Below are 27,802 nucleotides of genomic sequence, written 5' to 3' on the forward strand. Positions count from 1 at the left end.
ATCATAGACTATTTGAAATTTGTGCTCGGGCTCTAAATTTATGCTCGGTTGTGATCCAAGTTCGTTGTTATTGAGACAGTATGAGTCGCGTTGGTAATAGTTATTTCAAAACATTGAGATCGTTCTAACTGTAAAGGTTCAACCTTATAAGCCAATTGAGCCGGATTTTAATATTCGCTACTAAGAGACCTAAGGCACAGATTATTCGAATTTGGTCTTACAAGACCCATATTTTAAAGCAAACCAAATTATTGGGGCTCCGATGTAGTTACAAAAGACCTCTCCGGACTGTTTACCTCTACTGTGATAGCTCAATTTGTAACTGTGGCTGATGTTAGTTTTGCCCTTGGACGACCCAAATGGAGAGGCTCATTGATGATGTGTGTGGAATGGCATAGTATCACAAAGATGGTCGGCTTTTCTCGGAATGTGCTGTGAGGGTCCCGCTCTGATGACAATGATAATGATTGGACAACACGTTGATATGAAAATGGTCCCTCCTGTGGTGATTCCTCGCCCAAGTGGCATTTTGATCGAATTTCGTCTTTAACTTCCAAAGGCGCAACAACGACTTTGGCACACATTGGCATCCTTAAGTTGTTTTCATGGCTGAGTCCTCACACCTTCGGGGATTTGGCAATCCAAGCTTCATTTTTTCATGGTCTTTATTGTACAACGGAGCGGCAATTAGTTGATTTCTAGAGGGACAACGCTTTATTATCTACCATCAGAGCGTCAAGATGCTAGAGGAGATTGTAAACAGTTTCCGTAAGGGTTCCAATAGATTTTTGGTAAGAGTGATTGCGATCTGAATTGGTTCAATTGTTGTCGGTGTCTTTCAACTCTTGGCCTCAATTCATTGGCCCATAACCTGCCTGAGCTGCAGCAATTGAACGGACTAGAGCTTGAATTCCCTCGAGTCAAATGATCCATTCCAATGTGACAACACTAGCCCGAAGACAAGTTTTCTCTACACTCTCGACAATCGCGTAGTTCCAACCAGACCGGCGACCTCTAGTGGTCAACGAAAGGGATGATGAAACGAGATGGCACCTATGCTATATACGCTTACAGTACACGTCTTTTTACTGCCGTGAGCCTCCAAGAATCTCTGGGAGATGAATGGTTTCCTTGTTGTCTGGAATGGGGACAGTTTTTTGTAGATTGGTGGACACATGTCAATGGCAATAGGATCGGTGAAAAAGCTCAAGCACTCATAAACCATCAGCACACTCTTCCCAGAATCTCACCCCACGTTCGTTCTTGGTGGTCTCTTGGTAAAGTCGTAAGTCTTGAGATGAGAGTAAAAGAACAAGAAGATGAAACAGACATGACAAATGGAGGTGAGGGCTCTGTATGCTAATGAGCTGGCTTTCAAACCAATTTTCAGCCTTTACATACTCAGACTTGGTCAATTGTGGGTTTCTAAGACTCCAATGTTTTCGCGTCAGAATCCATCCATCCATCAATGCAACAAGCAATTGGCTTGCTCTGATTGGCAGTTGGTATTCTTTGTGGCTGGTCTTCCCTTTGTACCCCGAACCCCGATCATCATGTCGGTTTCTTAACCCGATGTGATGTTTTTGCCTGCCTGCCTGCTAGCCATTTTTTGCCTGCCTGCCTGCTAGCCATTGTTTGCCTTTCTGTTTGTGGCAGACACTCTATATCTTAAGAGCGTCGAGGAGCTTTTCGTCTCTTGATCGTTAATGCTTCTTTGAAGTTAACCGTTCCTTTTTATGAAGAAATTATTAATCCATTACTAGAAAGATAGCATTTTTGGGGAAAGGTGGAAGAAGATCACCATTAAATGGCTTACTTGGACAGACCTTTCCTATAATGTGTCTCAAAACCACGCGAGGAGTGGGTTGTATTCTTCCTCCTTCTCTGGGAAACAAATGCATTCCATCTGCATAAATGGACGATCATCCATTACGAGCTTGGATGGTGTTGGTTTGCTAATCCCATTACGATTTATCCATTTCATCCATCATTCAATCTTCCACATATTACTATTGGCCATCCATGCTAACTGACTGAGTGCGAATTTAAACATCAAGCCAGTGATGTTTGCTCTCGATGTTATCGATGCTTCTCTGCTATCCTTCAACTTCAGTTATGCTTCTGATTTCTGAATGGACAAAGCGGTTCTGGAAAAGCCTCTGGGTCTGACCAAGTAAGTACAAAGAGCCAACGTACAACAATGTTGCACTTGCGCATTACAGTATTGAGGATCTCCGAGAGGAAATTTTGACCGATCACATCACCAGATAGGGGCTGAGATGAATAGCGAGAGGGATCTCTGAAAGCATCAGTGATAACATTCCTGAATCCGAGCATTATAGACCCGCTTTGTCTGCACTTCTCAGCAAACATCACTTGACCCATCTTTTCTCCTCCCTTTCTCCCGCCCTCCTTCCCCTCTTCTTCTCTGCTTCCTTTTCTTCCCATAAGAACGAACGAGATGGGCGTGAGGATTAGATAAAACGGATTAAGCAGCCTTGTTTTCGCGCGTCCAGATTGTGGTGGTGTTTAGACCCCAGGAACATCAACAACAACAACAACATGGCTTAAAGTGTAATTTGGTTGTTGTTCCCACCAACGCTTATAAAGAACCAAGGTAAAGGAATGTGGACATGTTTGAGCTTGCCATTCCTTCCTTCAGGGCGTGTTGAGGTGAAGTGCCAAAATCTTTTTTTTTTATCCTTCTATCCAATGATAGATGCAGAATGACAAGAGCGGTGGATGAAAAGTGCGAATTTCTTACCATTTTTGTCGCAACGTTCCTGATGTCGATCATTATTGCTTGGATGCTGAATATGTCTTCGGGATATGAAATGATGCCTGTGGTGCTTGTGATGAAGATGATGAGCATGATTATAATGATGATGATGTGGAAGATGACTTATGTGGGAGGAAGACGACGTCGCCAAATCACTCGACAAGCCTAAAATAAGAAGGCATACATTTTTACTTGGCATGGCTGGGAGATCGAACACAACTTGGAAATCAGGAAAGAGTATATGATTGCCATCGATTGATCGGGTTGAGGTGTCATTAATCCTCTTCCTAAGATCATTAGAGCCAAGTGTAAGGTAATAAAACGATTCACGTTGACAAGTAAGTGTACTTTTCTCTCAAGTTTCAAGCTCGATCAAAATAGGGGGAATGGAAGTGTATAGCCTGACTTAAACTAAGTCGTAGAATAACTGACTCAAAGTATAAATCTCGAAGAAATGACAAAGTTTGATCTTCCAAAAAGCGTACAATCGAGCTCGTGTATCTGTATGGGCTCGATACGTAAGCTTCCATTGGTTGTTCAAGTAATCTGGTGGGTGTCACCTCCAGACTTAGGATGTTAAACATGATGCTCAATTCAAATTAGGGAGTTGCTCAAGACAAGTTGAAGAAGCGTTCGCATTGTAAAAAGAAATCGAGGAAGAAACTGTGCAGACATTAGCATAGCCCATTAGGGGGCCATTGTTTTTATTGTCAGAACAAAAAAGTCTAACTCTATGAGCTGGCCAAGTGGCTAGCCATGAGCTGGTAAGCCAGTCATCGTTCGGAGTTCAGCCAGCAATTCTCTCCTCATCTCTTGTTCGTTCTATTCGATTGCGGATCGAGGATCGAGCAAGTTTGAATTCAATTAAAGCCCGCAAAGAAAGGAGTTTGCGTTGCAGTTACTCGGATGCAGATTGAAGATCACGAAAGTTTTGAGCTTGGGAAAGAGGTGGAGCTTTTGATTGGACAGATAACTGATCAACTTTTGGATCATCGTGACATGTTCGGCCCTTAGAAGTGCAACCCTTGCTAAAGAGTTCTTGCCTCTGCATCGGAAAAGTGGAAAAAATGGGATTGTTCTTGGGTGCAAATGGAATATGAACTCGGTAGAACATGGACATTTGATCCGGCCACAAGTGTGCTTGAAGGGTGGTCTGTTTTGTTGCTACTGTTTTAGACTCCCCATTCACCGCAAAATGAGTCACCGAGGCCAGATATTATTGAGCTGAGTTGGTCTTTGGAGTCCTTGAAAACCTGCCAAAGTGACCACCACAGATAGTTCTACATGATACATTCAGTGTGTGTATTTCAATTTCAGAGCTCCATATACTATACGTACAATGGATTTTATTTTAGCTCTGACTTTAGTCTGGGTGACGATCAGTTTTGTATTTTTGATTTATCGATTATCGCACCGAACACCAAGTTTATCGGTTTAGGAATACCGCACTGATTTTGAATTGAAGTGATATGTTCTTAATACGCCCTATGCGGATCATGTTGAATGATATTCGAAACAGATTTTTGAGCAACTTTGTTGGCATTTCTCCCTTGGGGTATGTTATGCGTTGCTTTGATTGTCAGTCCGTACAACAAAACATCCATTGTACTCCATTCCCGATGTTAGTACTCTTTTGGGTAGTCGTTACAATTGGAACATCGCTTCCCTACCCACTACTACTACTCCTACTGCTACTACTACTAGTAACAACAAAGCGAAGGAGACTCTCAGACGAGTACGTAGAAGCAACGATCATTTGAGGCTTCGCAACCTTCCAGAAGAATACCACATACCACAAGAGACGCATCTCTCATGTGGATGGAGTCTTGTGAACATGGGGATGCTATTTAATTCTAGAGGGATACCACTTTGTCCCAAATCAATCCAAGTTTGTTCATTTTTCATTGGGACCTCCTTTGGCCATGGTCTAATTTCTAAAAGGCCATTTCCAAAGACCCTTGAAGATCAACCAGCCTTACAAGAAAGTTGTCCTCCGCGGAGTTGTCCTCATGTGTCCCTCCTGACGCAAAGCGTAACAAAAAGTAGAGCCTTCTTGTCAAAAAAATAGCCAGTTTGGTCAACGAGGGTTGACAGCCTTTGAAGGCGCGATGCCCTCGAAGGAGTCCACGGAGAGCCTCCCAAGGGCTCCACCGACAGACCAGGACAATCATGGTCAGCATGATTCTACCTCACGAAGATTCATGGTATAACTTAAACAACGTAAAGCGCTATGCGTGTAATAGTATAGCCTTTGTATCACCCAAACCCCTTTGACTATAGCGTTCAGCTACAACATTGTACCAACAGCGCTCACTTTAGGAACTTGAATGAATATCATGACTTGTGTGTTTTTGGCAACCTGGGCTTGGAACTTCCATGTATTGACAGTAAAAGTGCTTTATTGTGTATTGGAACCAAGAGATAGATCTATCTCGCCATTGACTCCGATACAGGAGCAAAAAAGTGTGGCACCACAAATTTTAAGGTCTCCTGCTCGACCATTTTAGCCAGCCTTGAAGGTTAAAAGGGAAAAAGTAAAGCAAATCCGGAGTGAGGGTAAAGAGATTTGAGACTCCTGAACCTAAATTCGTGGCATGAGTTACGAAAACAGAATTGGGCTGGGAGGAAGTCCTGATTTGGGTAAACTACTGTTGTCCTTGGGGCCCAGCCAAATATTGGGCCTATTTATAAAAGCCATTCGTCTCACAGGGAAGAGTGCCAGTTGGAAGGGCAAATATTGGAACAGTTCCAATAGTTTATAATTAATGGTCTCAGAAATGGGATGAGCTAACCGTTCAAAGACTTGAGTAGTACCATTATGCCGGCAGTATCTGAAATCTGTCCAACATTCTCTTATATTCTTCAAACCTAGTTCAAATGGAGTGTGAGTAAGATTCAGCGTAGTGCTTTTTGCTCCCAATATTTTTCCGTTGTAAACTCAGTATTCGTGCATAATTTGACTGGTTTTTTTTCACTGAAACCGAGTTGGCATGAATAATATGATCAATGTGAGAATTATGCAGTCAGGCTTGGATGTTCTTATACTTTTGGAGACGGTCTGTAGGATTTGCTTGACTCAAAGCGTGAATGTCGACCAGCCTTTCTGACGAAAGGTCGACTCACATTCCAAAGGTTTGTCGGCTAAACACGGCTGCAAAAAGAGATTAGTGTTGCATGTTCCATTTTGACCTGGATTCGATCCCTCACTCTAAACTGGATCATCCGTCATCATCTCTCACTTACCATTCATGAAAGGCTTTCACCCGAGAAAAAACCATTAACGTTTGACCTTCGGATTCCAGAGACCGGAAGAGTTGCGTGAGGTGAGAGTAATACCCGTAACAACAGCCATCCCTAATTAGGCTCATGAAAGTGTGCCAAAAAACGCGAGAGAGAGCGGGGTAACAAGGATGGGCCACCATCAGTCTCAAATGATTTCCTCACATTACCATAAAAATCAATGGCCTTATAAAAGCCGGCATGATGAAAGCTTTTCCTGGAAAGCCAAACGTTCTCTGACTTCCTTTTTTCGCGATTACTTTTCCTCCGAACGATCCCAGCGCTTTTCAAGTATGTCAACAAGAACGGATATGGACAAATGAATATTGTTTACCGGGCCCTGCCTCAGCAATTTCCCTAATGCAGAGTTGGTCCCCTTGTGCAGATTCGAAGGACAAGAAAAGGACCAATTGTTTGTCTGTTATTGCTTAAACAAGCAAGCACCAGGACAAGGACAGCAACCATCTAGATCAACTCAATCATAAATCACAGGGAAGATGGTGTTTCCCAAGTACGAAACTTGTGGTTTTTCCAGGCCCAAGAGGTATTTAGACGTTACTTGAAAGAATGCTTAATTGAAGCGTTATTTCAGACCTTGGGGATGCATTATTTAAGGCCCCTTCAGGCGTCCTTAAGTGGTTGTGCGATTTGTGGTGGCCCCTAGGCGTCTTGTGAACAGAACAGTCTACTGCATACTGTATGTACATTGTGTACGTACAGTCTGCAGGGTTTTGTACATGGACCAACATGCACATCCTCGAGTGTTGGGCTCATCCTAACTCGTTTCTAATGGGTTTGTCAGAAGTTTGTTTGCCCAAGCGTTTCCCCCAACAAATATATTCTGAAACAAAAGGCCAGAAACAAACACCTTGGGTGCCATTTACTCCGGGAAAGGCAAAAACAATCCCAGTTTGTGCCCGTGCCCACAAAAAAGACACCTGCTCATGCCCTGAACCCTGAACATGTACCTTGCAGTATTAGTTCTTACGAAGCAGTTAAGAGTCCAACAACCTTCTTCCTTTCGCTGAAGGTGGGCTTGCATGTTGTTATTTGTGTAAGTAGAGCTTTTCATTCTCAAACACTCCATCCTGAATCAGGCCTTAAGTGATAAAATTAAATCTTCCTCAGACTTCCTCAAGGTGTTCCGTTTCCAGTTATATGCCACCACTTTAAGCCTGATGGTAAAAACTCTAAAGAACAACTATTTGCGAGGCCCATTCATGTGGTTTTCCCCCCTTTCTACTTTCAATATATCATTGATATCCTAGTAATGCCTCTCAAGGGGAACATTGAAATGGTCCTGCAATGGTCAGGGAGCTCGACCCAAAAAGAACCACCGCATTACGGGGTAAAAAAGAGTCCAGATTGACTAAAACCCCGAAATGTGAGTCATTAAAACTAAAAGCATAGCTTACGGAAAAGCCTGTGATGTCTTCAAATATTTTCGGCAAATAAAGATAATGCTTTGGTTAAGACTCTAATTTCAGGCCAAAGTAGTTGGTTCTCCATGGGGCGCAGTAGTTGGATGAGAATCCAGATAAGTCCTAATGGCCTCATCTCTTGAGCTGAAAAAGGCACAATTCTCATGAATATCTCCCCATGAGACCTACTCAGAATTCTCCACGGACTACTTCACACTTGGCTGGAGTGACATCTTCACCTTGAATTCCAGCTCATCTCGGCTTAATGATGATGCCTTTTTGCGTCTCATCGAACGAGTAATGCATCGGCAACCCTGACAACTTCCCCGTTTTGAAGGGAGTCTCTTTTCGTATCACTTTTACAAACACTCAAACTTGCCAATTTCTGAGCCTGAACGAGAGTGAAATTGCTTGGACGAGAAGAAGAACAGAGCAATTTCCTCGAGACTATCCTTTCAAAGTCACAAAGTCAAAAGTCAAGGTGTGTGCATTTGTTTTAGAGCTTTGTTTGATACCCAAAGGGCAGGGCTCCCAATTCAAGTTTTTGGTGCCCGTTCCAAATGTCAACAACAGGATATGAGCCGGATGGCTGTTGTTCAAAGCAGTATTATGCTACGGTATGTTCATTATCTTTATTCTACGAGAAAATTCCTTTTGACTCGACGATTTTTGAACTATTATTTGGGAGGGCTTGCACACAATGACGAGCATCACTCAAAACGAGAAGATGAGAAGCAATCACCGAACCATGACACGTGAAATATGACCCAAATCTTGACACTCAATTCAATTTCACTTCCAAGAGGGCTGGTGAGACTTGGGTGCCAAACTAGATGGGTCTCCATCATCCTTGTTCGCCCTGTCCATAACAATGAATGGATTCATTGTATGTGAGGAGTATACGCACTGAGCTACGTTTGTATAAGCCTACCTAGAATTCTGGTAACGAGTCGCAACTATTCTGCACTCCAACAGGATCTTCATGGAAGAGTAATTTGACCCTTTTATCGTCATAGAGGGCCTCTGACCCACTTTTACTCATTGTGAGTGACGGACCCTGCAAAAATATCCCACGCTACCCACATCATTCAGTGAACCGAATCCCATCGGCCCATTGGATCGACAGATACAAGACCCACTTGACACTTTCCTAGAGTAAATACAGTGTACACGCTCTCCAGCCTTCAAAATAGGGAGCTCCTCATATTTCTGGGACTCTCCTCGAGATCCACGCTCGTTTTAACCAGGATATTGAGTTCAACTTCGTTAACAAACAGATAATTACTTGAGCATATCTTGTCTCATTGTCGTTGAGGGAAGGGAACAAAAGTTGTGAAAAGGGAGTTTTACATTGCTCTTGACGAGATAATTATACACAAACAAGGAATGTGTCTCAGAACGAAAGAACAAACGAAGGAAGGAACGAACTTGTCCCGTTGTCTCTAGCAATCGCACGCATATTCGGGCACTGGAGAATGAATTGGTCTCAAAATGTTGGTCGTCAAGGTCGCGGAATGCATTCTGAGGCTCATTTTGTTATCTTAAGCTTTCAATGATTCTTTTTTTTCCAGAGTGTCACATGAAATGTTGAGTTTCGTCGGATTTGTACCTTAAGGTGACGAGATGTATGGTACTAGAAAGGTGGAGCTTCAATGGAAACCCAAGAGAATTAACACAGAGTATGGATGGAGGGATGACCCGTTAATTGGAGTTTTACACGAGCTCTGCTAGTTGAAAAAGACATTTCCCTGTCCGAGTGGGTTCGTGCAGTGTCTTCCAACCTCGAAAACCAGCCTTGATTTTTACCTTCAAGAAAGAGGGAGGGCTTCGGCTGTCATGAAGCTCCATTTATGACCTCTAATATATCCGTACACTACATACATACGACCTTCATTTTTCGGTGAGGAAGGAGGGGTTGTTCATCATGGAGTGTTTGGAGGAATGGGGGAAACTCGCACAACACGGCAGCCCTCTCAACAAGTAAGTCAAGTTTGGCGTGATCAAATTCCATTGGTATATCGTAGTAATGTGCATGTACTTTGGCCTTGATAACACCATCAACTTTTCAACGCCTTTCTAATTACTCGTATCGTTCACCTATCAAGGTCTTCGTGTCCATCTGTCATCGATAGGAAAATCTGACGACCACCAGGGATAGTCTGTTTATGAATCCGTCCTGATTCAAAGACAAACTTCGATCTCAGCTTCCATTTAAAGTGAATCCAAGACGTCTTCGTCGTCATGTCGCTGTCAATTGAGTCACGAATAGGCCCGTTGTTGTGGGCTTGACACGGCCGAAGTTGCGTTTCGTCTCGTTCATTTTCCCAATTCTGTGGCTCAACATGTCAAACAACAAGTTGTCCGGAGGAGAACAGATCAAATACGACCGAGGGAACGCGAACTGTTGCCACTACAACAAACAGTTCAAAAGCGAAGAAGTCTACAAGGAGTTGCTCTGTAAGTACCCTGTATTTGTATACTGTGTGAGAGAGAGAGAGAGAGGAAGAGAGCGGGGAAACAGTAAAGAGAGGGGTTCCAAAAATTAGTCTCGCTATTAACTGTGGAGTAAAATTCAGTTCGTAATTGACAGACGCATTGATTACGAGAAGCGAGGAGATGATGATCTCATTCGGGATCGTGTCAGAAATGACAGTGTCTTCTACCGTCGAGATTCTCTAAAGAGATGGTGATTAAACGAGATGTGTAAGGTGGTATGTGTGTGACAAAAGCTAAACTTCATTATGGTATCTTTATTACAAGATAAGCACGTACACTCCCATTGGATATATCATTTCGTATGTATGTATACATTTGGTATCCCATATGGGTGACCAGGGGCCTATTCTTGGGTGAAGGATTATAGATGACAACGACGGGAAAACCAGTCGATTCCTGAAAACATATCTGATCTGAAACCTTCCAGTTTTTTGAAATTTTGAAGGCAAAAAGTATGACCAATTTGTCAAATGTCGTCGAGGCATATTAAATGAACAAGACGAGAGCAACATTGGATTGAATATAAGACACCTTAATAACAAAGAGTCACAAGGTAAAGAGGCTATTTGGGTTTATGTAGGTTCCATTAACGAAGATGAAACATGAGAATGATTGTCAGAGTTAAGTACGCTGGTGCTTTAAAACTGTTTCTTTTATTAGTAGAAATATTATGAGTAAGGCCATTTTGTTCAAATTACAAAATAAATGTTACTCAACTCCACCCTACCTCAAGAAAAAAAACCGAACAGGTTAGAAAGTACTAATCGAGCATACAGTATTTTCTAACCGCATGAAATAGTCATGGGAGTCTTATCCAATGGAGAAACCACATTGATGTTTGGAATTATGAGCCGAAATTGGTGTCATTGGTGTGATTTCTGTCTTTTTTGAACATCGATCCTCCCTCTAATTTTTCGTCTTAACTAAATATAGAACACAAAGAGAAGTTGAAGTTGAAGGGCTCTTTGTACAATTTTAGAGGTTATTTCGCTGGTTGATAGGTTCTGTAGACTAGTTTACAGACAGCATACACTCACTTTGACAAGAGGCAACAATCATGTGGAATTGATTTACCTTGCTAGACAGTTTTGGAATCCTCATGTCAAACCCAAGTTTACCTTGGTGATTGCTTTATGTCAATTCAAGCTTGGAGAACGAGGGAGAGTGGCACGCATGCCAAATGTCATTCATAAAGAAGACTTCAAGAGCCGTGATAGATAACATTTGTCATGCAAATTAGTCAATATGAGCATAATATGTCTGAATTCATTGCCATTACAAGTTTGGCATTCCAAAACGAGTGCCAGGATGACATAAATCATTCTTGGAAACTCGTCCATACACGGGATGATAAGCAGAAAAGTGTCTACCACGCTGAATGGAGAGAAGGACTGAGAGAAAAAAACCACACATTCAAATTTGGGGATTGGATAGAATCTGTGATTCAGTATCTTTTTTCTCGCCCAGACGATGGATGGAGAGAACGAGCAAAAATGAAACTTCTGCATCAGGAAGCAATAAGTCAGTGAGAAATCCTCACTCACTTCCTCACTTGGCAGGGATTTGAAGCCATTTCCCTTACCTTTGTGGCTTAAAGCCATTCCGTGGAGCATGCAGAGGATCGTCAGGACTATGCCAAGGTCCCTTGGCCACCAGAGAGCACATTTCTCAGGATCGAAAACCATCATCCCTAAACTCGCACTCACTTCCGACCACGAGGGTCCAGCCTTTTATTGGGTCTTCCGTCGATCGGAAAAGTCTCGTTGATGAGAATCTTCAAGCACCAACACACTTCACCGACAAAAATATGGTGGTCATTTACGAGATAATACAATAAAGAAGATGATGTGCGTACGTATCTTGTAGATTAAAAAGCTCCTGACTTTCATCCAGTTTACTCCATTCCTTTGAAAGAGGTCCCCAAAGTAACCGTCGCAGTCCCACACTCGTCACTAGGCCATTCTCATACCTCGTCACATAAAAGTTAGGAAGGTAATTTTGAAAATGGGGAAGCACTCTCCAATTCAGTGCATTTGTTCCTCACGATTGCTAAAGGGAGCTTATATGCCTAGCACAGTTGTATCACACCTCGGTCTTTCTGGCTCAAAGATGAACTGAAGCCTCCACGAGGCAAGATGGATGCGTCGTATTGGGAACAGAAAAGAAGATGAAATTGTTGTCTTGAAATTATCGGCGCTTGGTCCTCGGTGAAACTTCCCGGAAAGCGCTTTTGAACGGCCGAACGCGCTGCCAAATACCGGTTGAGGAGTTAAGACCAGGCGAGAGAGGCTAGTGCGAGGGAAATTGGCCCGATTAAACCTAAATCAAATGGTTAGATAAAAGAGTCACAAGCGCCTAGTAGATTTATATAATTTTCAACCTTCGTTTCGTACTGAATCAACTCTTTTTCAAGGCGCATTTAGTGTTGTAGACAATAGAAGGGGTAATGTATCAAAGATAATGTCGAAATATCTTCCGGTGAAGACTGTTTCAGGCTCGTTTTATGCTAGGGATAAAGATTAAAAGTTTAGCAACAACATTTCTATCTACTGACTAAACCTAGAATAATAAGGCCTTATCCATCATATCATTCTAACATTGAGATTGAAGAAAACAATTTTGAATTCTGGGCACTCTTGAAGTAAGTGAAAAGAGTCGGGCAAGGTCAAGCCAATTTTACCATGAATTGCATTGAACAAAACCAAATCTGATAACATTCACTCTGAAGACTGCATTGTTCATTGTCGAGGCATCAACAAATTCGGACGATATTGAGGTCTAGGTTTTATATCCAGGACAAAAAAAAAAACATTACATTTCGATTTTTTCCGGATCTTATAGGATTAGCTATTCTTGACGAACTACAAAGTATAAGGTGCTTAAAGATCTAGCTAAAATGAGATTTTAAAGTTAGTTTCACCAATATCACAAGAATATGCGAACCTTTTGAAAACCTACTACATGTATCTTCAAAAATGACTTGTTTAAAAGGCAAGATTTGTTTGGGCGAAATTGGTAATCATTTTGATTTAACATGGTCAAGGAAAACTTAAGCTAACATAAGTTTCCACTTGTTTCACCAATAGATCTGCAACAATGATGCATTTAAAAAAGTAATTGGCTTTTTCTTATACGCATGTACTGAGATAGGCCACGGAGGTCATGGTTAGGCATAGAGACCACAGAGCAAGTTAGCCAAGAGAAGAGGAAGAAAGCAAGAGTATTGTCTTTGTTGGGCTTGTTTGCCTTCAAGCATGCCCTTGCTTAGCCGACATTTTTGGAATCGGAGCAGCTACGTTTTGTAACTCTCAGTGTGATTGTTAGATGGCAGGACAAAAACCCCGGGATAAAACGCCCTCTGCGACCATATTATGGTTATTTGTGTTTATTTTGAAAACGTAAATTCTTTGAAATTAGCAATGATCTCTGAATCTGAAAAGGCACCATTCGCTGCATACAGGAGTAAAATATCAAGAGCAATCCCCCGTTTGAAGGAGGGAAAATAGGTGCCATGTCCCTAAAAAGCTGTATTTCCGAGAGATTGCCGCCATTAGACAACTGTAACCTTTCATCAGAAGGGGCTGTAATATTTTTATATAAATAAATAATGCAGCAAACTCCATAAGCTAAAGTCCGTAAGCTATTTCAATTTTAATTAAGCAACCCTTCATAACCAAAGTTGTTTAAATAGAGCACTCACTCCCTTGCCAACCAGTCCCTTGTCCACATTTGAGTATTGCGAGGGGCATTGAGCCACGAAGGGAAATTTCACCAATTTCTTTCGCCCCTTGTCCCTCTCTTGGGAGCTCATGAAATGAGCAAATGAACACAAGAGCACACTTACCACTTCTCTCTACACATTCTTGTAGGAGGATGAGACACAAGTAATGAACCCTCAGAAATTGGTGACAAAGACAGTCGATTTATTACTTACTAGACTAGCGCGAAGTAGCAACAAAACGGCAAGAATAGGAATTAAGGGTGCCTAAATAACTCGAGGGGAGAGGAGCGAATTGGCAAATTGGCTTCGTCATAAAATGTGCAAGTACAATACACTGCTACACGAGATGAACCAACCATTGGTTGAGCCATGAAATTAAGATAATAGTGGTTGGGCTAGACTCCAAAAAGGGAGTGGATGAAGGACGCAAATCTGCTCCATATTCTTTTCGTCTTTTAGCACACGTTTCGCCATATCTTGCTTTGTGTGCTTTATGCATTGATATTGGCCACCTCTGGATTTGGGGACTGATATAGGCAATGATCGCGGTTTTGACCTCAGTACTTCTTGAATCTTAATCCATTCAAAATTTTATGGTTGAGAGCTTGTTTCCAAGTCTAGTCAGTTTTTTGTGGCAAATCTCCATGCACAATAACAATAGAATCAATTTGAACCCAACTGAAAACCACTGTTGATGTTGATGGCTTGGCTCGGGAAATGAGTTACAATGTTTGGGATCCTCAAGTAAATAACTGTTCAATGCTCGTGCTTGTCTCCGGCGATAATACCACGAAATGGGTCATAAAATTGTTGGCAATCCCATAATGATGTCCAGCAAAGGATTTGCTTATGCTGAACTTTTTTTATGCCGGGCACACAAGGCTAAATTGTAGATAGACAGGGTATGGAAATGGAAATGGCAATGGCCAAAGGGGAGACAATCACTAACGCTAGCTAGACATTTATCTTGAGCATAATTGAATTTGAGGGCAGATTGCCCCGTTAAATCATTTTTATGTGCTCACATAATTCGAGGCTCATGCAGATGAGATTTTCACCTGATTTTCTATCTCAAACCTGAATACGAATTCCACCCCATATCCACTTGGCATTTGAAGAAGTTAAAAAAACCGAGTACGTTGCACTCAAAAATAACTTGAACCTAATTTCGGGTCAGATGCAAGAATTCGCGGTAATTCATGTCATCAAATCAAGAGTACAAAAATGTATGGTCTTTAAATTTTAGCACGGACGAAGCTAATATTGAACCTGTACAAAGGCATGTATCTTTACAACTAAAAAGATTATACAAAAATTTCAATGAGTGAACAATGCTCTAAGGTCGAGCCTGAACTTCAATTTATGGTTCCCCGACTACAAATCTGAGAACCCTGACAAGTCATGGACTATCAGGATTTGAGGTCAACAAATTACCCCATAAATTTGAACTATGCTCGAGCATAATGCACGTTTGATATCTCCAACCACCAGGATGAAAATGGTAATAAACGTTTCCAAAGTTGATGAATGCTCGTATTGTGGGTTTAATTGACTATGATATCATTCCGAGTGGTGCACTAGAAATCATGACCTTGGATGTGAATTTGGTCCTCCGCATTGGAGTGCTTCCCATCAGTGCGCAGTTTCTCAAGTTCCACAGACATTTCCCGCAAGTAGGACACGAGATCCCCATTTTCTTTGGACAAGTATTTCGCTTTGGCATCGAGTCGGTCAAATTCGAGGGCCAAATTCTCGTATCTAAAACAATAAGGGACAAAAAGAGAAAGCGAGGATTGTATGGTGGTGTGTTATACTGTAGAAGACAAGATAGGAAGGTCACTTCTTGCGGACCTACTTTTTCATTAGGGTGTCGTATTGGGATTGAGGAATGATCGAGTCGAAGCCGAAAGTGTAGTCATTTAAGAGGCCTTGGACTTTGGACAAATCTTTCCTGGATTGATTCAGAGCTAGTCGAAGAACACCAGGATCCTCTTGATTCTTCTGTGCCTCTTTGTACCAGGAGAGCTCCGTTTGAAGCTCGGCATATTCGTGGAACATCAGAGTCTTCGCTGCTTGCTCATTCTAGAGTAGTTAGAATGTAAGTTTAGTGTAGTTAATGTTAACATAACACTTATTGTAATATACGAAAATAAAGTTTCAGTTTTGATATTGACAAGTTGTTATTTTTTTGCTATGCTGTCGTCTTTCCGATCTTTGCTAATGTTTCTCTTTTTCAAAGATAATCATAAAACTATTGAATGCAAAACTACAACGATAATTGACCATGAGTTGATGATAACGGCTATTTCAAATGATATCGAAGAAAAACTGTCGGCAATGGGTAAGAGCTGAAATGTCATGCACAGTAAGCAAAATACTAAAGGGCCCGTTTATGGACTTCCCCTATGATGGTAAAAGAAGGTTTCGTAGTTATTTCAAGCAATATAAAAATCAAGTTCCATAGCACCCTAATTTGCCAAGTCAGACATTCCAAACGCAAGGGGAAAGCGGCACTGTAGATCGCTATATAAACTACTCGTAACATGCCATGAACGCAATATCTCTCTCGGGCATTATGTGACTTAGGTCACTACTTATAAGACCTGGAAAAAAAGTTCAAACTGAAGAAAAGAGTCTTCTTAACTTTATATGCCCAAATTTCCCGTTTTCCCACTTTCTAGTCGTTTTTTCTCTTTTCTATCTGCCTTGGATCAAGCCCAACCAAAAGCTAAAACCATTTTGCCAACAAAAACGTCTTAAGCAAAAACACTATGCTCCAGCAGAGACTCAACTTTTTCGCATCTTTTTAAACTTTAAAGAAACTCATTTCGGCCAAAAGGCAAGCATTTTTTACGTGCATTTTTTTATTTTTATATTGCGATATTTTTGGATGTCATTAGGACACAAATATTATAATATTGATGTTATTGTATTTGGAATCTCTGAAATTGGAGTTTGATGATGCCGCTTAGTCCTCTAGAGTTGTTTAGGCGAGACCTGGATTCGATCCCCATGAAGCCGGTTTGGCAAGCTCAGTTTGTTCAAAATACCAAGTAAGATAACACAATTAAATGCCTACTTAATCTACGAAATAGCTTGGCCTGCTGAAATTCTGGTGGAAATATACTTTGACTGAGACTGACAGATCAAAGGGATCTGAAGAAAATTTGTCAAGTTTGAATTCATAGCTTTAACTGAGGCCAGGACCAACCTACCTCGAGTTTCTGATCTAATTCCATTTTAACGGCCTCGATCTTAGCCAACGATTCCAGGAGTTCATGCTTCTCCTTTTCCATTCTTTCCAATTTGGTGAGCGCATGGGCGTACCGAGCCCGTTGACGCATTGCTTCCAAAGCCTTGGAGTGCCCAGAATCCTCTTTTCCACCTGATTCGATAAATCCCACTCTTCCCGCACTCATGGGGTCAACTTGCTCCAGAAGACTGGTTTGCAGTTCCTTGAAGTCGTTCTGGAGTCTGTAAGATCACTCAGACTAAAAACCATGAGGCTATCCACCAATGCTGGTCGCTGAATCGTTAATTAGCGACAATAATGCTAGGCGATTAATGGGCTAACTCTTTATTGGTGGTTGCTAAAGCCATTCATTAAAATGTCCAATTTTTGTAATTGATTATTAACAGGTCAATGCTTTAATGCAAATATTTTTTTTCTTCTGACGATTCAAGTCAAAGACATGTTACAAGCTATAGTTTTCTCCTTGTTGAGAATAACGTATTTTGTTTGGTTTTCCTACAAGCATTGTTTCTACTCATCACTGGTTCCTTTTTATCTAAAATCATGCATTGCACTTACTTTTTAGGTGGCTTTGCTTTATTAATGTCAATATCAAAATAATTTACAAAATCACTAATGGCTAGCTGGGAATTTTGCATGCAAGTAGGCTTGCAGCATAACCTATACAACTTTGAAATGTTATGAAAAAAAATTAGAATATGAACATGCTGAAAAATAGCAACATTTGAGAAAAAAAAGGATTGGAAAAAAAATGTTTTCTNTAATGCTAGGCGATTAATGGGCTAACTCTTTATTGGTGGTTGCTAAAGCCATTCATTAAAATGTCCATTTTTTGTAATCGATGATAGAAGAACCTTTATTAACAGGTCAATGCTTTAATGTAAATATTTTTTTTTCTGACGATTCAAGTCAAAGACATGTTACAAGCTATAGTTTTCTCCTTGTTGAGAATAATGTATTTTGTTTGGTTTTCCTACAAGCATTGTTTCTACTCATCACTGGTCCCTTTTTATCTAAAATCATGCATTGCACTTACTTTTTAGGTGGCTTTGCTTTGTTAATGTCAATATCAAAATAATTTACAAAATCACCAATGGCTAGCTGGGAATTTTGCATTCAAGTAGGCTTGCAGCATAACCTATACAACTTTGAAATTTCATGAAAAAAATTAGAATATGAACATGCTGAAAAATAGCAACATTTGAGAAAAAAAAGGATTGGAAAAAAAAATGTTTTCTTGACTCCTAGTCAAATGTCACTTTGCCGCATTATTTCATGCTCTTCGGCCAAATTAGCGGTAAATGATTTATGATTACTTTCTTTACCTTTGGACAAAAGGAACGTTTTTACGATTAATGAAGTTCCTTTTTGATTCAGTATGACCACCTCTGGAGGGAACCTAACCACCCACCCAACCACACTTTCGAGTCGTGAGCTCACCTGGTTCTGTCGGATTCAGCACAAGCCAAGCGCTTTTCCAAATATTGCAAACGCCTCTCGTACTCCAACCGGATGCGGTCCAAGAAAGTTCCATAGGTCTTGAGTTGACTCGCGAGCTCTTGAAACACATTGCGATACAAGTCTAACCTCATAAGATCCCGTTTGATGGACGAGGGTTTGGCATCCTCAATCTCCTTCAGTGATTGGGCCAAGCTTTCCTGGAGACGGACAAAGAATTTCGGTCCATGGGGGGACCTTGAATTTGAGGGAGATGCCAGAGCCATTCTGGAAACAACATGTGTTGCTTTCTTAAACTCCGAAGGTGGCATGGCACTTTTTTCTTATCGGCCGAAGCCTCTCCCTCCCTCGAGACAAAAAGACCTTGGCGTTACCAATAACCGTCGTTAGGATTGAGCTCACTTTTTTGTTTACAAGCTAAATTATCGACCCACAATGCAAATCATTGATGCCTGCTTGATTTGAGAGGTTTATCATGATCCGAGTATGACTACAGACTTTGTCGAAAACGGTTTATTTAGGGAATACGCAAGAAGTCGGTTGATCCTAACGGCTTGTGGCTCAAAGTCCACTTCTCCTCCTATTTGTCGCTCCATTTTCCATTCTTCTTCCATCTAATATTTGTTTGTTCTTTTCATTATGAGCAATGACGTCGCACATGTCCCACACGTCCCGTCCGAAGGGCGTAGGAAGAAGTTTCGTCCCTCGAAGGTTGTGAAGGACTTTTTTTGAATCAGAATTGGTTAAGAACGTTGTCACTTCGTTCATTTCGGTAAAAATAACCAAAGAGCCTGCAAAAATCTGGTTGCTATACGCTAATAATAGTTATTTACTTTGGTTATTACTTCAATGCTTTGAAGCAATATTGAAGTTCGAAGTCTTTTAATTCCTAAATATCTGACGGTTTTTTATGTACTCTCAACGTCCTCTCAGAGTCATTAAATCAAGTTATATATTCATTAACGATTTTAGTACGAATGGTATGTTTTACTTCTTTTTTATACAATGGAGAAACTTTATCTGTTTAGGACTTAGGTGTGCGAGTTAGTTCATTTAGATTCGTTCAATTGTAATTGCTTTGCACCTACTCTTTCATACTGGTGTCACTTAATCTTCACAGGAAGCCAACTCTTTCTTCACTCTATCTTTGAATTACATTAGTATTGATTCAGTAATAGGATTGAGCTGATCCAGTCCCTTGAGGGAAATCCAGTCCCAAGAACCCGCAAGTCCTTGGCCTACCTGTGACAGAACATTAGTTACTTGCTTGCTTGTTATCGAAGCTCAATGGTACAAGAAATCTGGAAAAAGCCACTTGATCTCATTTTTTTTGGCAAAATTGAAAATTAAGATTGCCCGATTTCTTAGTTATACGAGGGAAGCCATTATTTACGGTTCGAGCCAAGTTAATGAGCTCATTTTGTAACCAGCTTTGCTTCTGGAAATTTTGAAGCTTTGGTGCTAATTTTCTAAACAATTCAATGATTCTTATAGAACTGACGGACGGCAATTTAGGACATACTACACCGCCATTTTTACGATCAACCAACCTGCGTTACTACAACCGTTCTTTCCCTTCGAATGATTTGGGTTAGCACGAGGACAAATTTTATCAATTTGCTCATAATTTTTTTCAATTATGATTTGTAGTGCGATGCTCATCAAAGCTACTGCGTTAGCTCGAATCCCTTATAAAAACACGTGGTGATCTTCTGTGGACGAGGCCTGATGAGATGTAGAGAGAGGTTCGTTTTGGTTAGAGGACTAGCCCTCTAGTCTTGGTAATGATTATGGGGCTTGTTGCTCGGTGTGAGGTCTTTCATCAGGAGGGAATGTGTAGCGAGATGCAAAGTAAGGGTACTGCGTTGGCTCTAATCCAGAATAAAAACACGTTTTATACGAAATTCTAAACCAGTACGATGACAACTACTCTACTCATTGCACTTTGAGTAGCCTTGCGGCTCTGATTGTATCCCATACTACAGTTAATTATAGTTAAAACTACATGCATTTTGTTTCGCTCTGATTCAAAATTATAAATCATTTGTGAATATTTTACGGGTCCGATTTTGAAATTTTAATGCCATTTTTGCCTGAAATTTACTTTCAAAATTCATATGAACTGTTTATGAGATGTTTGTACTATTTACTTCCTAATCGAAATGGCACCATTGGTGCTCATCAATCATCATATTTTCCTCAGAAATGTTTTGAAGCTATTAGCCATTTTATGACCTCTTGCCATCATGCTACTACCACGTTTGTATCTGAAAATGCAAAGAAAATTGATTTAAAATAAAATAAAAAAAGGATAGATTTTTAAGGAAAATGCCTTACCAAACATCTTTATAAAAAACGCTGGGTTTGTCCAGAGCATAAAAAAACGAGCAGAAAATGGTTAGAAGCAAAAGGTTTTGTGTGATAAACGACTATGTACAAGTATATAAAAATGATTTGAAAATCTGTGCGTCAAAATGTGTCATGTGTAATAGATAATTGCAAATAAATCAATATTTATATAATAGATGGTTAATTATTACAATTTGAAAGTTGCATTTTGCAATATGATAGTTCGAAAAATGACCTATCAATACCTTAAGTAAGTGCCAAGGACAAATGATGTGCTTCTTTGATAGCACGAAAATAAATGATATTCTTTCATTTTCGTAAACCTTGCTTTAAAGCCTAAAATTAGTTAATGTTGGTAATTAAAACCTTTTCTGGATATAAATTTCCGATCAGTTTTTCTTAAACATGGAAAGCTACATTAGCCAATCATATAGTTGAAATTACAAATACACAGCAGACTGTTTAATTTTCAAATTTGTCACTTTTTGCATTTACTACTGTACACATACATTTTTTTTTCATCAAATGTTAATAAAATTTCTCAAACTTCAAGATAAAAATTAATTGAACTCGTTGACAATTATGACATCGTGGTTGTAAGTTGTTTATTTCAAGGAATTTTGTAGCGATATCATAAACTATTATTAACTTTTTCTACATGCTTCAGAAAGGAGAAACATTTTTCTTTAAATTTACAACATTAAAAAACTTACTATATTTCTTGGCAATTTCAATAAGGTATAACCGAAGCATTTTGAGGTCAAATATGATGCAAAACACGACACTTAAAGGGTAATACCTCAGCGGCGTCTACTCGATGGATTTCATGAAACTTCAATTGAAACGTAACTAAGAATACTCACAATATCTATTAATGACGTTTTCAAAAATACTATCTTCTACTAGGTTTTCAGTGTATTCATATGGTTTGGTTTGGTTTTCCACGTGCTTTTCTAATCGCTACAGGGAATGTAATCTCCAGTACTATTGAAGTGAAAGGTTATAATTCGTCTACTTTTTTTCAAGATGGAGCATTTAACATTGTTGGAAATACAAGTTCTTCATTGAAAGATAAAGCTGAAGCAAGCTCTTGACAGGTGGTGTTATGCTTGCAAAAAGAAAAAATGGATAAGGGGTTAGACAAAAGAGGTGGATGAAATTTTAAACTGTTAAATTTATCACAATTGTGTAATAAATTTCGGCGCAGCTCCTCCGAGGCTGAGGGCCTTTGGCACTTGCTGCACGGTGCTTAACTTGAATGCATTTAACAGGATAAGATGAAGGACAGGGAATCTTGCAGCGAGTTCCATAGAATCCAGTGCCATGCCAAAAACTGTTTTGATTTTTTTTTTGTTTGGTTTTTCACGGGCTTTTCTAACCGCTACAGGGAATGTAATCCCCAGTACTATTAAAATGAAAGATTATAATTCGTCTATTTATTACCTTTCAGACTTTATATGATATTTGGTCCACCAACGAGTTTGAGTTGGCAGACCGAGCTAGTCCTTGAATGTAGGATTGATCTTGAATGCTATCTAAAAATTTGTCCAAATCTGACTTGAAAGATGTTACCGGATCAACAAGGCCTACGTATTGCCTACGAATATTAGAGGGAAGCACATCAAACAATGAAGGAGCTCGAGAAAGAAGAGATGTGGACTTCATTGTTCGAACTAGTCTGGATTCTCGAAGGCTTGAAGGTGCTCTCAAAACGCACATTAAGCCTCTACGGCCACTAGAATTGACCCTAAATCCTAGGTTGGGACAAAGCTCAGGGATGCTTTTGAAGACGTATAGTACCAGATATCTCTCGCACCTTCTCTGAACACTGTACAGTCCCAACTGTTTTAGCCTCTCCCAATACGAGAGCTCTCTCATTCCTGTGATGTTCCTAGTGAAACATCTTTGGACTTGCTCGACCTTTTGCAAACCTGCTGACATCATTGGAGCCCAAATGGATGAAGCATATTCAAGATGTGGCTGAACAATCGACTTGTACAGAGTTAGCATCGTGACATTATCTCTGGACTTAAATGTCTGATACATCTAACCACACAAGGGTTTGCCTACTTTCAACTGGATATGCTCATTGAACTTTCCATTATCTTGGAGGAGTACACCTAGATCTTTCATAAATGAAACCTGCTCAATATCTTTAACTCCATTATCTACGAGTGGAGGCATCGGAGGAGTTGGCCCAAACGTCATTGAGCGGAATTTCATTCCGTTCAGGGCCATATTACTCTCAGTAATAACTAAATAAATAAAGTAAGTAACTAACTTTGTATCGACAACATAAGAAGAGAGACCGGCAGTAATACTAAGCTTTTGAAGTGGGGCAACGAATATTTTTAATATGAGGGGCCCTAATATTGATCCCTGGGGAACACCTGACTTGACATCATGTATGTCACTAAGGGATCCCTCGACCTTAACAATTTGCTTCCTGTCATGAATGAAGCTTCTTTTTCAATTGAGAACCTTGCCTTGGATCCCAATGTGTAATGAGAGCTACTTTTAATAATGCATTTTTTTTAAAGTTAGTCCTTGTGCTGTTTTAACCATGAAAGTCGCAACTATGTAGAAGTCTTGGCATTTGAGCAAAATCTTTTTAAATGTACCTCCCTGCAACAGGAAATGAAATTTTCTCGAGAAACGAGTTTTAAAACATATCAATCTTGTTCCTTATCTAAGGGTGATAACAGCTGGAAAATAATTTCGTGGTTTGGACAAGTATTTAGTAAAGCACAATGGATCAAGGAATAAATATGAATATAGTGGCCATCTCGTCCACATTTCAGAGAATATGACATATTGTTGTTGGAAGTTGTACCAGAATGACCCGCAGAGAAATAAGGTCGGAGAGGGGGAATAAAGTTTTTACTTACGAATAGAACACATATTACCTCAGAGCATTTTGCTCTGTCGTGATGTGGCATTCGGACACACTTCGAGTACATTTAATCATTTAGCTAATTGTTTATCGTTTTGAGGCAGTACAAGTGTGTGGTGCCCTTTTTTATATTTGTTCTTTTTTTCTCATTTACTATCTTTGATGATTATTCTGTAACTGAAAAAAGAGATCGTTTCGTATTTTCGTCTGTATTTGTTTTCATTCTCTGCAACATTCTATTGGGAAATTTGAGCAGCCCTTCACATGATGCAACTTCACCCGGAACAAAATGAGTGGGCAACTTAGTTTGCTGTTTCTTTGAGTTTGTGCGCCCCTTTACTCTTTGCATGTGCCAGTTTAGTTATTTGAATCAGTTTACACCTTTATCTGTCAGTCCCACATTACATTCATTAACGTGCTGATAAAAATATTTGGGGCGCGGTTTCAGTTTTTGGTGTGTACCCATTTATGTGCCATCGCCTCAGTAACCAATATCTATTTTGCACTTTCATAAAACTCAACATCTATACATTTGCACCAGGTTTGTGAACACTTTTCCATCTTTCAAGCTCCATGGGTTTTCCCCAAATAGATTTGTGAAACTCTGGCTTGTTCGAGACTTATACAATAAGAAGTAAACCTAACTTTAGAAAGGCGCTCGTGTAATCGAGCAATTGCAGAGGCAGCGTGAATATATGAAATATCCTCTCCCTTGGTGTTGTGGGTTCAAACCTCGGTGCCAGAGGTAAAAAGGAATATATCTCAAAGAAGTTGCGTGATGTTGAGTAGTACATTTATAAGAGTTCACGTTTTGGTCAACAACGCCCACCATTGCAACATGACATTTTAAAGATTCGTCTTTCGAGGTGGTCTCAGACTCTCAGCACCTATTAGTTTGTGTCGCAGGGAAATGGATTAAATCAGTAGCAATTTCATGGTTATGATGATACGTCAAATCCTCTTTGAGATGTCATACAAATCCTCCAGTATCCAAATTTGTAGCTTTCTTATAAAGCGAGAGCTCATAGAATCGTGTCAAGACATTGGATTGATAAGTAAGATTGACTTGCTGCTCTACTATCATGTACCCTCAATGAAGTGGCACTTTAGGCGTCTGATTAGGCAGTGCTTTCATTTTTTCGACCTCCCACAACGCAAATAGAGGGAGAGGTTGCTACAAGTCAGCTCCTACGTAACATCGTCTATCATGCAGTTTGCTAGAGTGAATGGTTGGGTTATCTCCATATATTAGTCATCAAATATTTCAACAGCTTTTTTTCATTAGAGCTCTTCAGCATTTACAAATGGTGGCAATTTTTCTTTTTAACGTAGGGTCTGACTGAATTATATTTGATATTGAGAGCAAAACATGAAAATACACCTCAATATCCAAAGAAACTGGGTAATCCCTCTCGTCCCGGTTTGGATTCTGTTCCTTGTTTAAAGGCTTTTTGGGCATCTTTGAATTCATCCATGGTTTGTTGCTCGCGCTGATCCCTTTCACCCATGGCCAAGATGTCGGGAAATTCGAACTTTGTGTCTTTGGGCTGGAAACACAACATTACTTAGCTTTAGCTCTATCTTTTTCAAGCGCCAACTCAGCCAAATTCAACCTACCAAAGTGACAAAGGCCACTTTTTGGTCATCGTCTTTATGTAAGAAGCCCAATTGCCGATGTTGGTGAGTTTTTCCTGTAATAATGACAAATAAGTGCCATTACAGATCATTTCGGAAAGTTTAAATTCCATCCCTTGAGCCTGGCGTGTCTGATGTCTGTTGTCTTACCTGTGAGATTGACCGTTCTGACGTCCATGACGGGCACCTGGTAAATCTGTTCAAGGTAGTTCTTCACGTCCAAACGAGTCATTTCGGACGACACGATGAACTGGACCTGATTGGGCAAATGCTCCTGATGCTCTAATTGGACCATTTTCATCCAAAAATTGGGCAGGAACACCCTCAATTGAGGAGAACCTTTTCGATACAAGGGATATCTGAAAGCGGATCATAAGTGCCACTCAATTGCAAATTGGTTCAAGCTTAGAACAAAGGTCTTTTTTTTCACAAGCATGTTAATATAATTTGCACTGGCAAACATAATGATAAAAGTAGGGTGAGGTCTGAATTCTTTTGAATCTTTCAAAACGTGATCAATTCTGACTGTGAGGAACTAGAAAATTAGATTAGTCCAAATGCCTCGTGAGTGATCCATCCTAAATACTTCACTTCAGGATGCGTTTAAAATAAAACAAGTAAGCGATTTTCTGTCCATATTTTAAGTTGATGCTTCATAATAAGCTCATTTACAAAGCATTCCTTCAAATTAACATTACATGGATAGGTGTTGTAACAGAAAGAAACCAAGTCAGTAACATAAATTGAAGAACAAACACATCACATATATTTGAGCTTCTTACACCTTCACAGCCAAAAACGTGCTCGATCTCCTCCACTATCTCCAATAGGACCGTTCAAGTACAATCTTACTCAGGAATAACATGTTTATTCTCTACAGGATTGCACGCTTAAACAAGTGAGCACATCAGAAAAGAGCTAGTTCATTTATCCCGCAACACCCTTTAGACTTTTTCATACCAAATGCCATTGGGTACTTTGAAAACTTGGGCAAATTAGTACGTAGTCCCAAGAAAAAAAAAGATCCTTACAATCGGGTTGACATATCTACTGCTTGAAAGGTGACCGGTGAATGCTGAGCCTATTCTAGAGTGAAATTTTACGATTCCTCTTGATATTCGTCAGAGATTTGCTTGAATTCACTTCTTGTCAACACAACATTCAGCCATGCTCGGTCGGAAGTTATTTGTACTGGTCAACAATATTTCAGGGTGATGGACCTCAGGGCACGTATGGAAAGGAGCCAATGGTAAAACTTGACTGTTTTTTTTCGGGTCTTGACCCCAGAAGAAACAATGTTCACAGATATGTTATGACCTTATGCAAAACATGCTAATAAAAAACAGAAAGATTTAGATATCAAGCTATTACTTGGATGATCTCCAATTATTTATCTTTATATTTGGGTAACCCTTTTTCTTTGATGAAAACGATCGGGAGTCACTTGAAGTCAAAATAGTTGGCATTAAGCAAAAATAACAACAGATCGATCAGGCCAGTGCTGCCCTTTTTGATAATTAGTCTCTTTTGAAAGTCACATGTTGGTCCAGTTTCGTAGATTATCGTTTTGAGATTCAACTCAAGCCTCTTGGTAGGAGAAAGAGCATTAGGAAAAAGGAGCTGGCGCTCCACTCCTATTTGTTATCTTTTTAATCGTCTGGACTCCCATGACAATTCACCATTAAGGGACTTCTCTGTCATAGCGTTTATACTATATCTGTGACTTTGCAGGTATATGAATCGGCATAACTCTACGTTGGACGGTATTTCAATTTCTTCTTCGGGTTTGTCTGTTGGAAGGCGTCATTACGCGCTCAAACCATGGGTGCCATTGTACAAATTAACCGCTTCGGGCCAACTCAGGGCCATCATCCGAAGTAGGAAGGATCATTTCACTCGTTCCCCTTTTTCAAAATGAAATCACGGTTTCACCATCTGTCATTCATCTGACAGTCGTTCAACTGTAAATGGGTTTGGCAAGCCTGACACTCTCTCCATCCTGGTTTAACGTTAATCTGACTGGCCATAATCAATTCTTTTAGCGTGTCCAGAGCAGCAAAGCCGTTTTCCTTGACCATCCATATTCATGTTTGACGTTTAATAAACTTGAAAACGATTTTTTGGCCATTTTTTCAAGAGTTCTAAATCTATTTCATCTCTTTTTATTTTCAGATCCAAACGCCTCCTCGAATGGTTGACATAGCTCTTTCGTCGAGTGAGCTAATCGTCACCCTACTCAGGTCTTTTGGTCGAATTACCGAACCAAGGTGTCTGACCTAGTCTACACCAGGGTTGCCAGGGAGGTCGCAACGGGCGTCATAATTTCTAAAAATGGCTGCTCTTGAAACTCAATGGCCTCAAAAATGTGTGGCCATAAAGTGGCTTCTTTTGGGGCTTAATGACTACGGGAAAAATCATTATGCCACCGCTCCTTGATTTGATGACCGCCAGCTGGCTAATTTACTTGATGGTCAGTCCGAGTTTGTCTCGTAAAATGACATATCATCATTTAAAGGGA

At 40.2% G+C, this 27,802-nt stretch overlaps 3 protein-coding genes and 1 long non-coding RNA gene across 4 annotated transcripts in view; 1 reads left to right on the forward strand and 3 right to left on the reverse strand.

Moving 5' to 3' along the window:
- LOC131877404 (uncharacterized) overlaps nucleotides 1–12,106 on the reverse strand; it is a 20,460-nt gene extending 8,354 nt beyond the window's left edge. The window contains exons 1-2 of the mRNA XM_059223052.1: nucleotides 11,558–12,106; nucleotides 2,765–2,944 (exon numbers count right to left, since the gene is read on the reverse strand). Coding sequence (XP_059079035.1) covers nucleotides 2,765–2,944; nucleotides 11,558–11,663 — 286 coding nt within the window. The 5' untranslated portion in view covers nucleotides 11,664–12,106. The remainder of the gene's footprint in view (nucleotides 1–2,764; nucleotides 2,945–11,557) is intronic.
- LOC131877409 (uncharacterized) lies at nucleotides 8,982–11,584 on the forward strand. The gene is made up of 3 exons (XR_009372883.1): nucleotides 8,982–9,459; nucleotides 9,585–9,936; nucleotides 11,443–11,584. It is a non-coding gene; the product is annotated as an uncharacterized LOC131877409 (long non-coding RNA).
- A 2,915-nt stretch (nucleotides 12,107–15,021) lies between the features above and the next one.
- Nucleotides 15,022–18,761, reverse strand: LOC131877406 (uncharacterized). The gene is made up of 4 exons (XM_059223053.1): nucleotides 18,390–18,761; nucleotides 16,912–17,170; nucleotides 15,552–15,778; nucleotides 15,022–15,454 (listed from the first exon to the last, which is right to left on the reverse strand). Exons 1-4 carry the CDS (start codon nucleotides 18,716–18,718, stop codon nucleotides 15,274–15,276), a joined length of 996 nt encoding a protein of 331 aa, XP_059079036.1. The 5' UTR covers nucleotides 18,719–18,761; the 3' UTR covers nucleotides 15,022–15,273.
- Nucleotides 18,762–24,879: 6,118 nt separating this feature from the next.
- Nucleotides 24,880–26,466, reverse strand: LOC131877407 (large ribosomal subunit protein uL23m-like). The gene is made up of 4 exons (XM_059223054.1): nucleotides 26,316–26,466; nucleotides 25,435–25,643; nucleotides 25,267–25,340; nucleotides 24,880–25,196 (listed from the first exon to the last, which is right to left on the reverse strand). The coding sequence occupies exons 1-4, from the start codon at nucleotides 26,327–26,329 to the stop codon at nucleotides 25,032–25,034; spliced, it is 462 nt and encodes a 153-aa protein (XP_059079037.1). The 5' UTR covers nucleotides 26,330–26,466; the 3' UTR covers nucleotides 24,880–25,031.
- Nucleotides 26,467–27,802: the final 1,336 nt, after the last annotated feature.

This window comes from Tigriopus californicus, chromosome 3 (assembly GCF_007210705.1).
Source record: "Tigriopus californicus strain San Diego chromosome 3, Tcal_SD_v2.1, whole genome shotgun sequence".
NCBI lineage: Eukaryota > Metazoa > Arthropoda > Copepoda > Harpacticoida > Harpacticidae > Tigriopus > Tigriopus californicus.

Excerpts from the sequence above, each read along its gene's own strand:
- LOC131877407 (XM_059223054.1), bottom strand. Across the intron at positions 25,341-25,434 it reads CAGAACGGTCAATCTCACAG|GAAAAACTCACCAACATCGG; the intron begins GTAAGACAACAG and ends TCATTATTACAG. Across the intron at positions 25,197-25,266 it reads AAGTGGCCTTTGTCACTTTG|CCCAAAGACACAAAGTTCGA; the intron begins GTAGGTTGAATT and ends TTGTGTTTCCAG.
- LOC131877406 (XM_059223053.1), bottom strand. The coding sequence starts at position 18,718 with ATGCCACCTTCGGAGTTTAAGAAAGCAACACATGTTGTTTCCAGAATG. Across the intron at positions 17,171-18,389 it reads GCTGAATCCGACAGAACCAG|ACTCCAGAACGACTTCAAGG; the intron begins GTGAGCTCACGA and ends GTGATCTTACAG. Across the intron at positions 15,455-15,551 it reads TACGACACCCTAATGAAAAA|ATACGAGAATTTGGCCCTCG; the intron begins GTAGGTCCGCAA and ends TTATTGTTTTAG.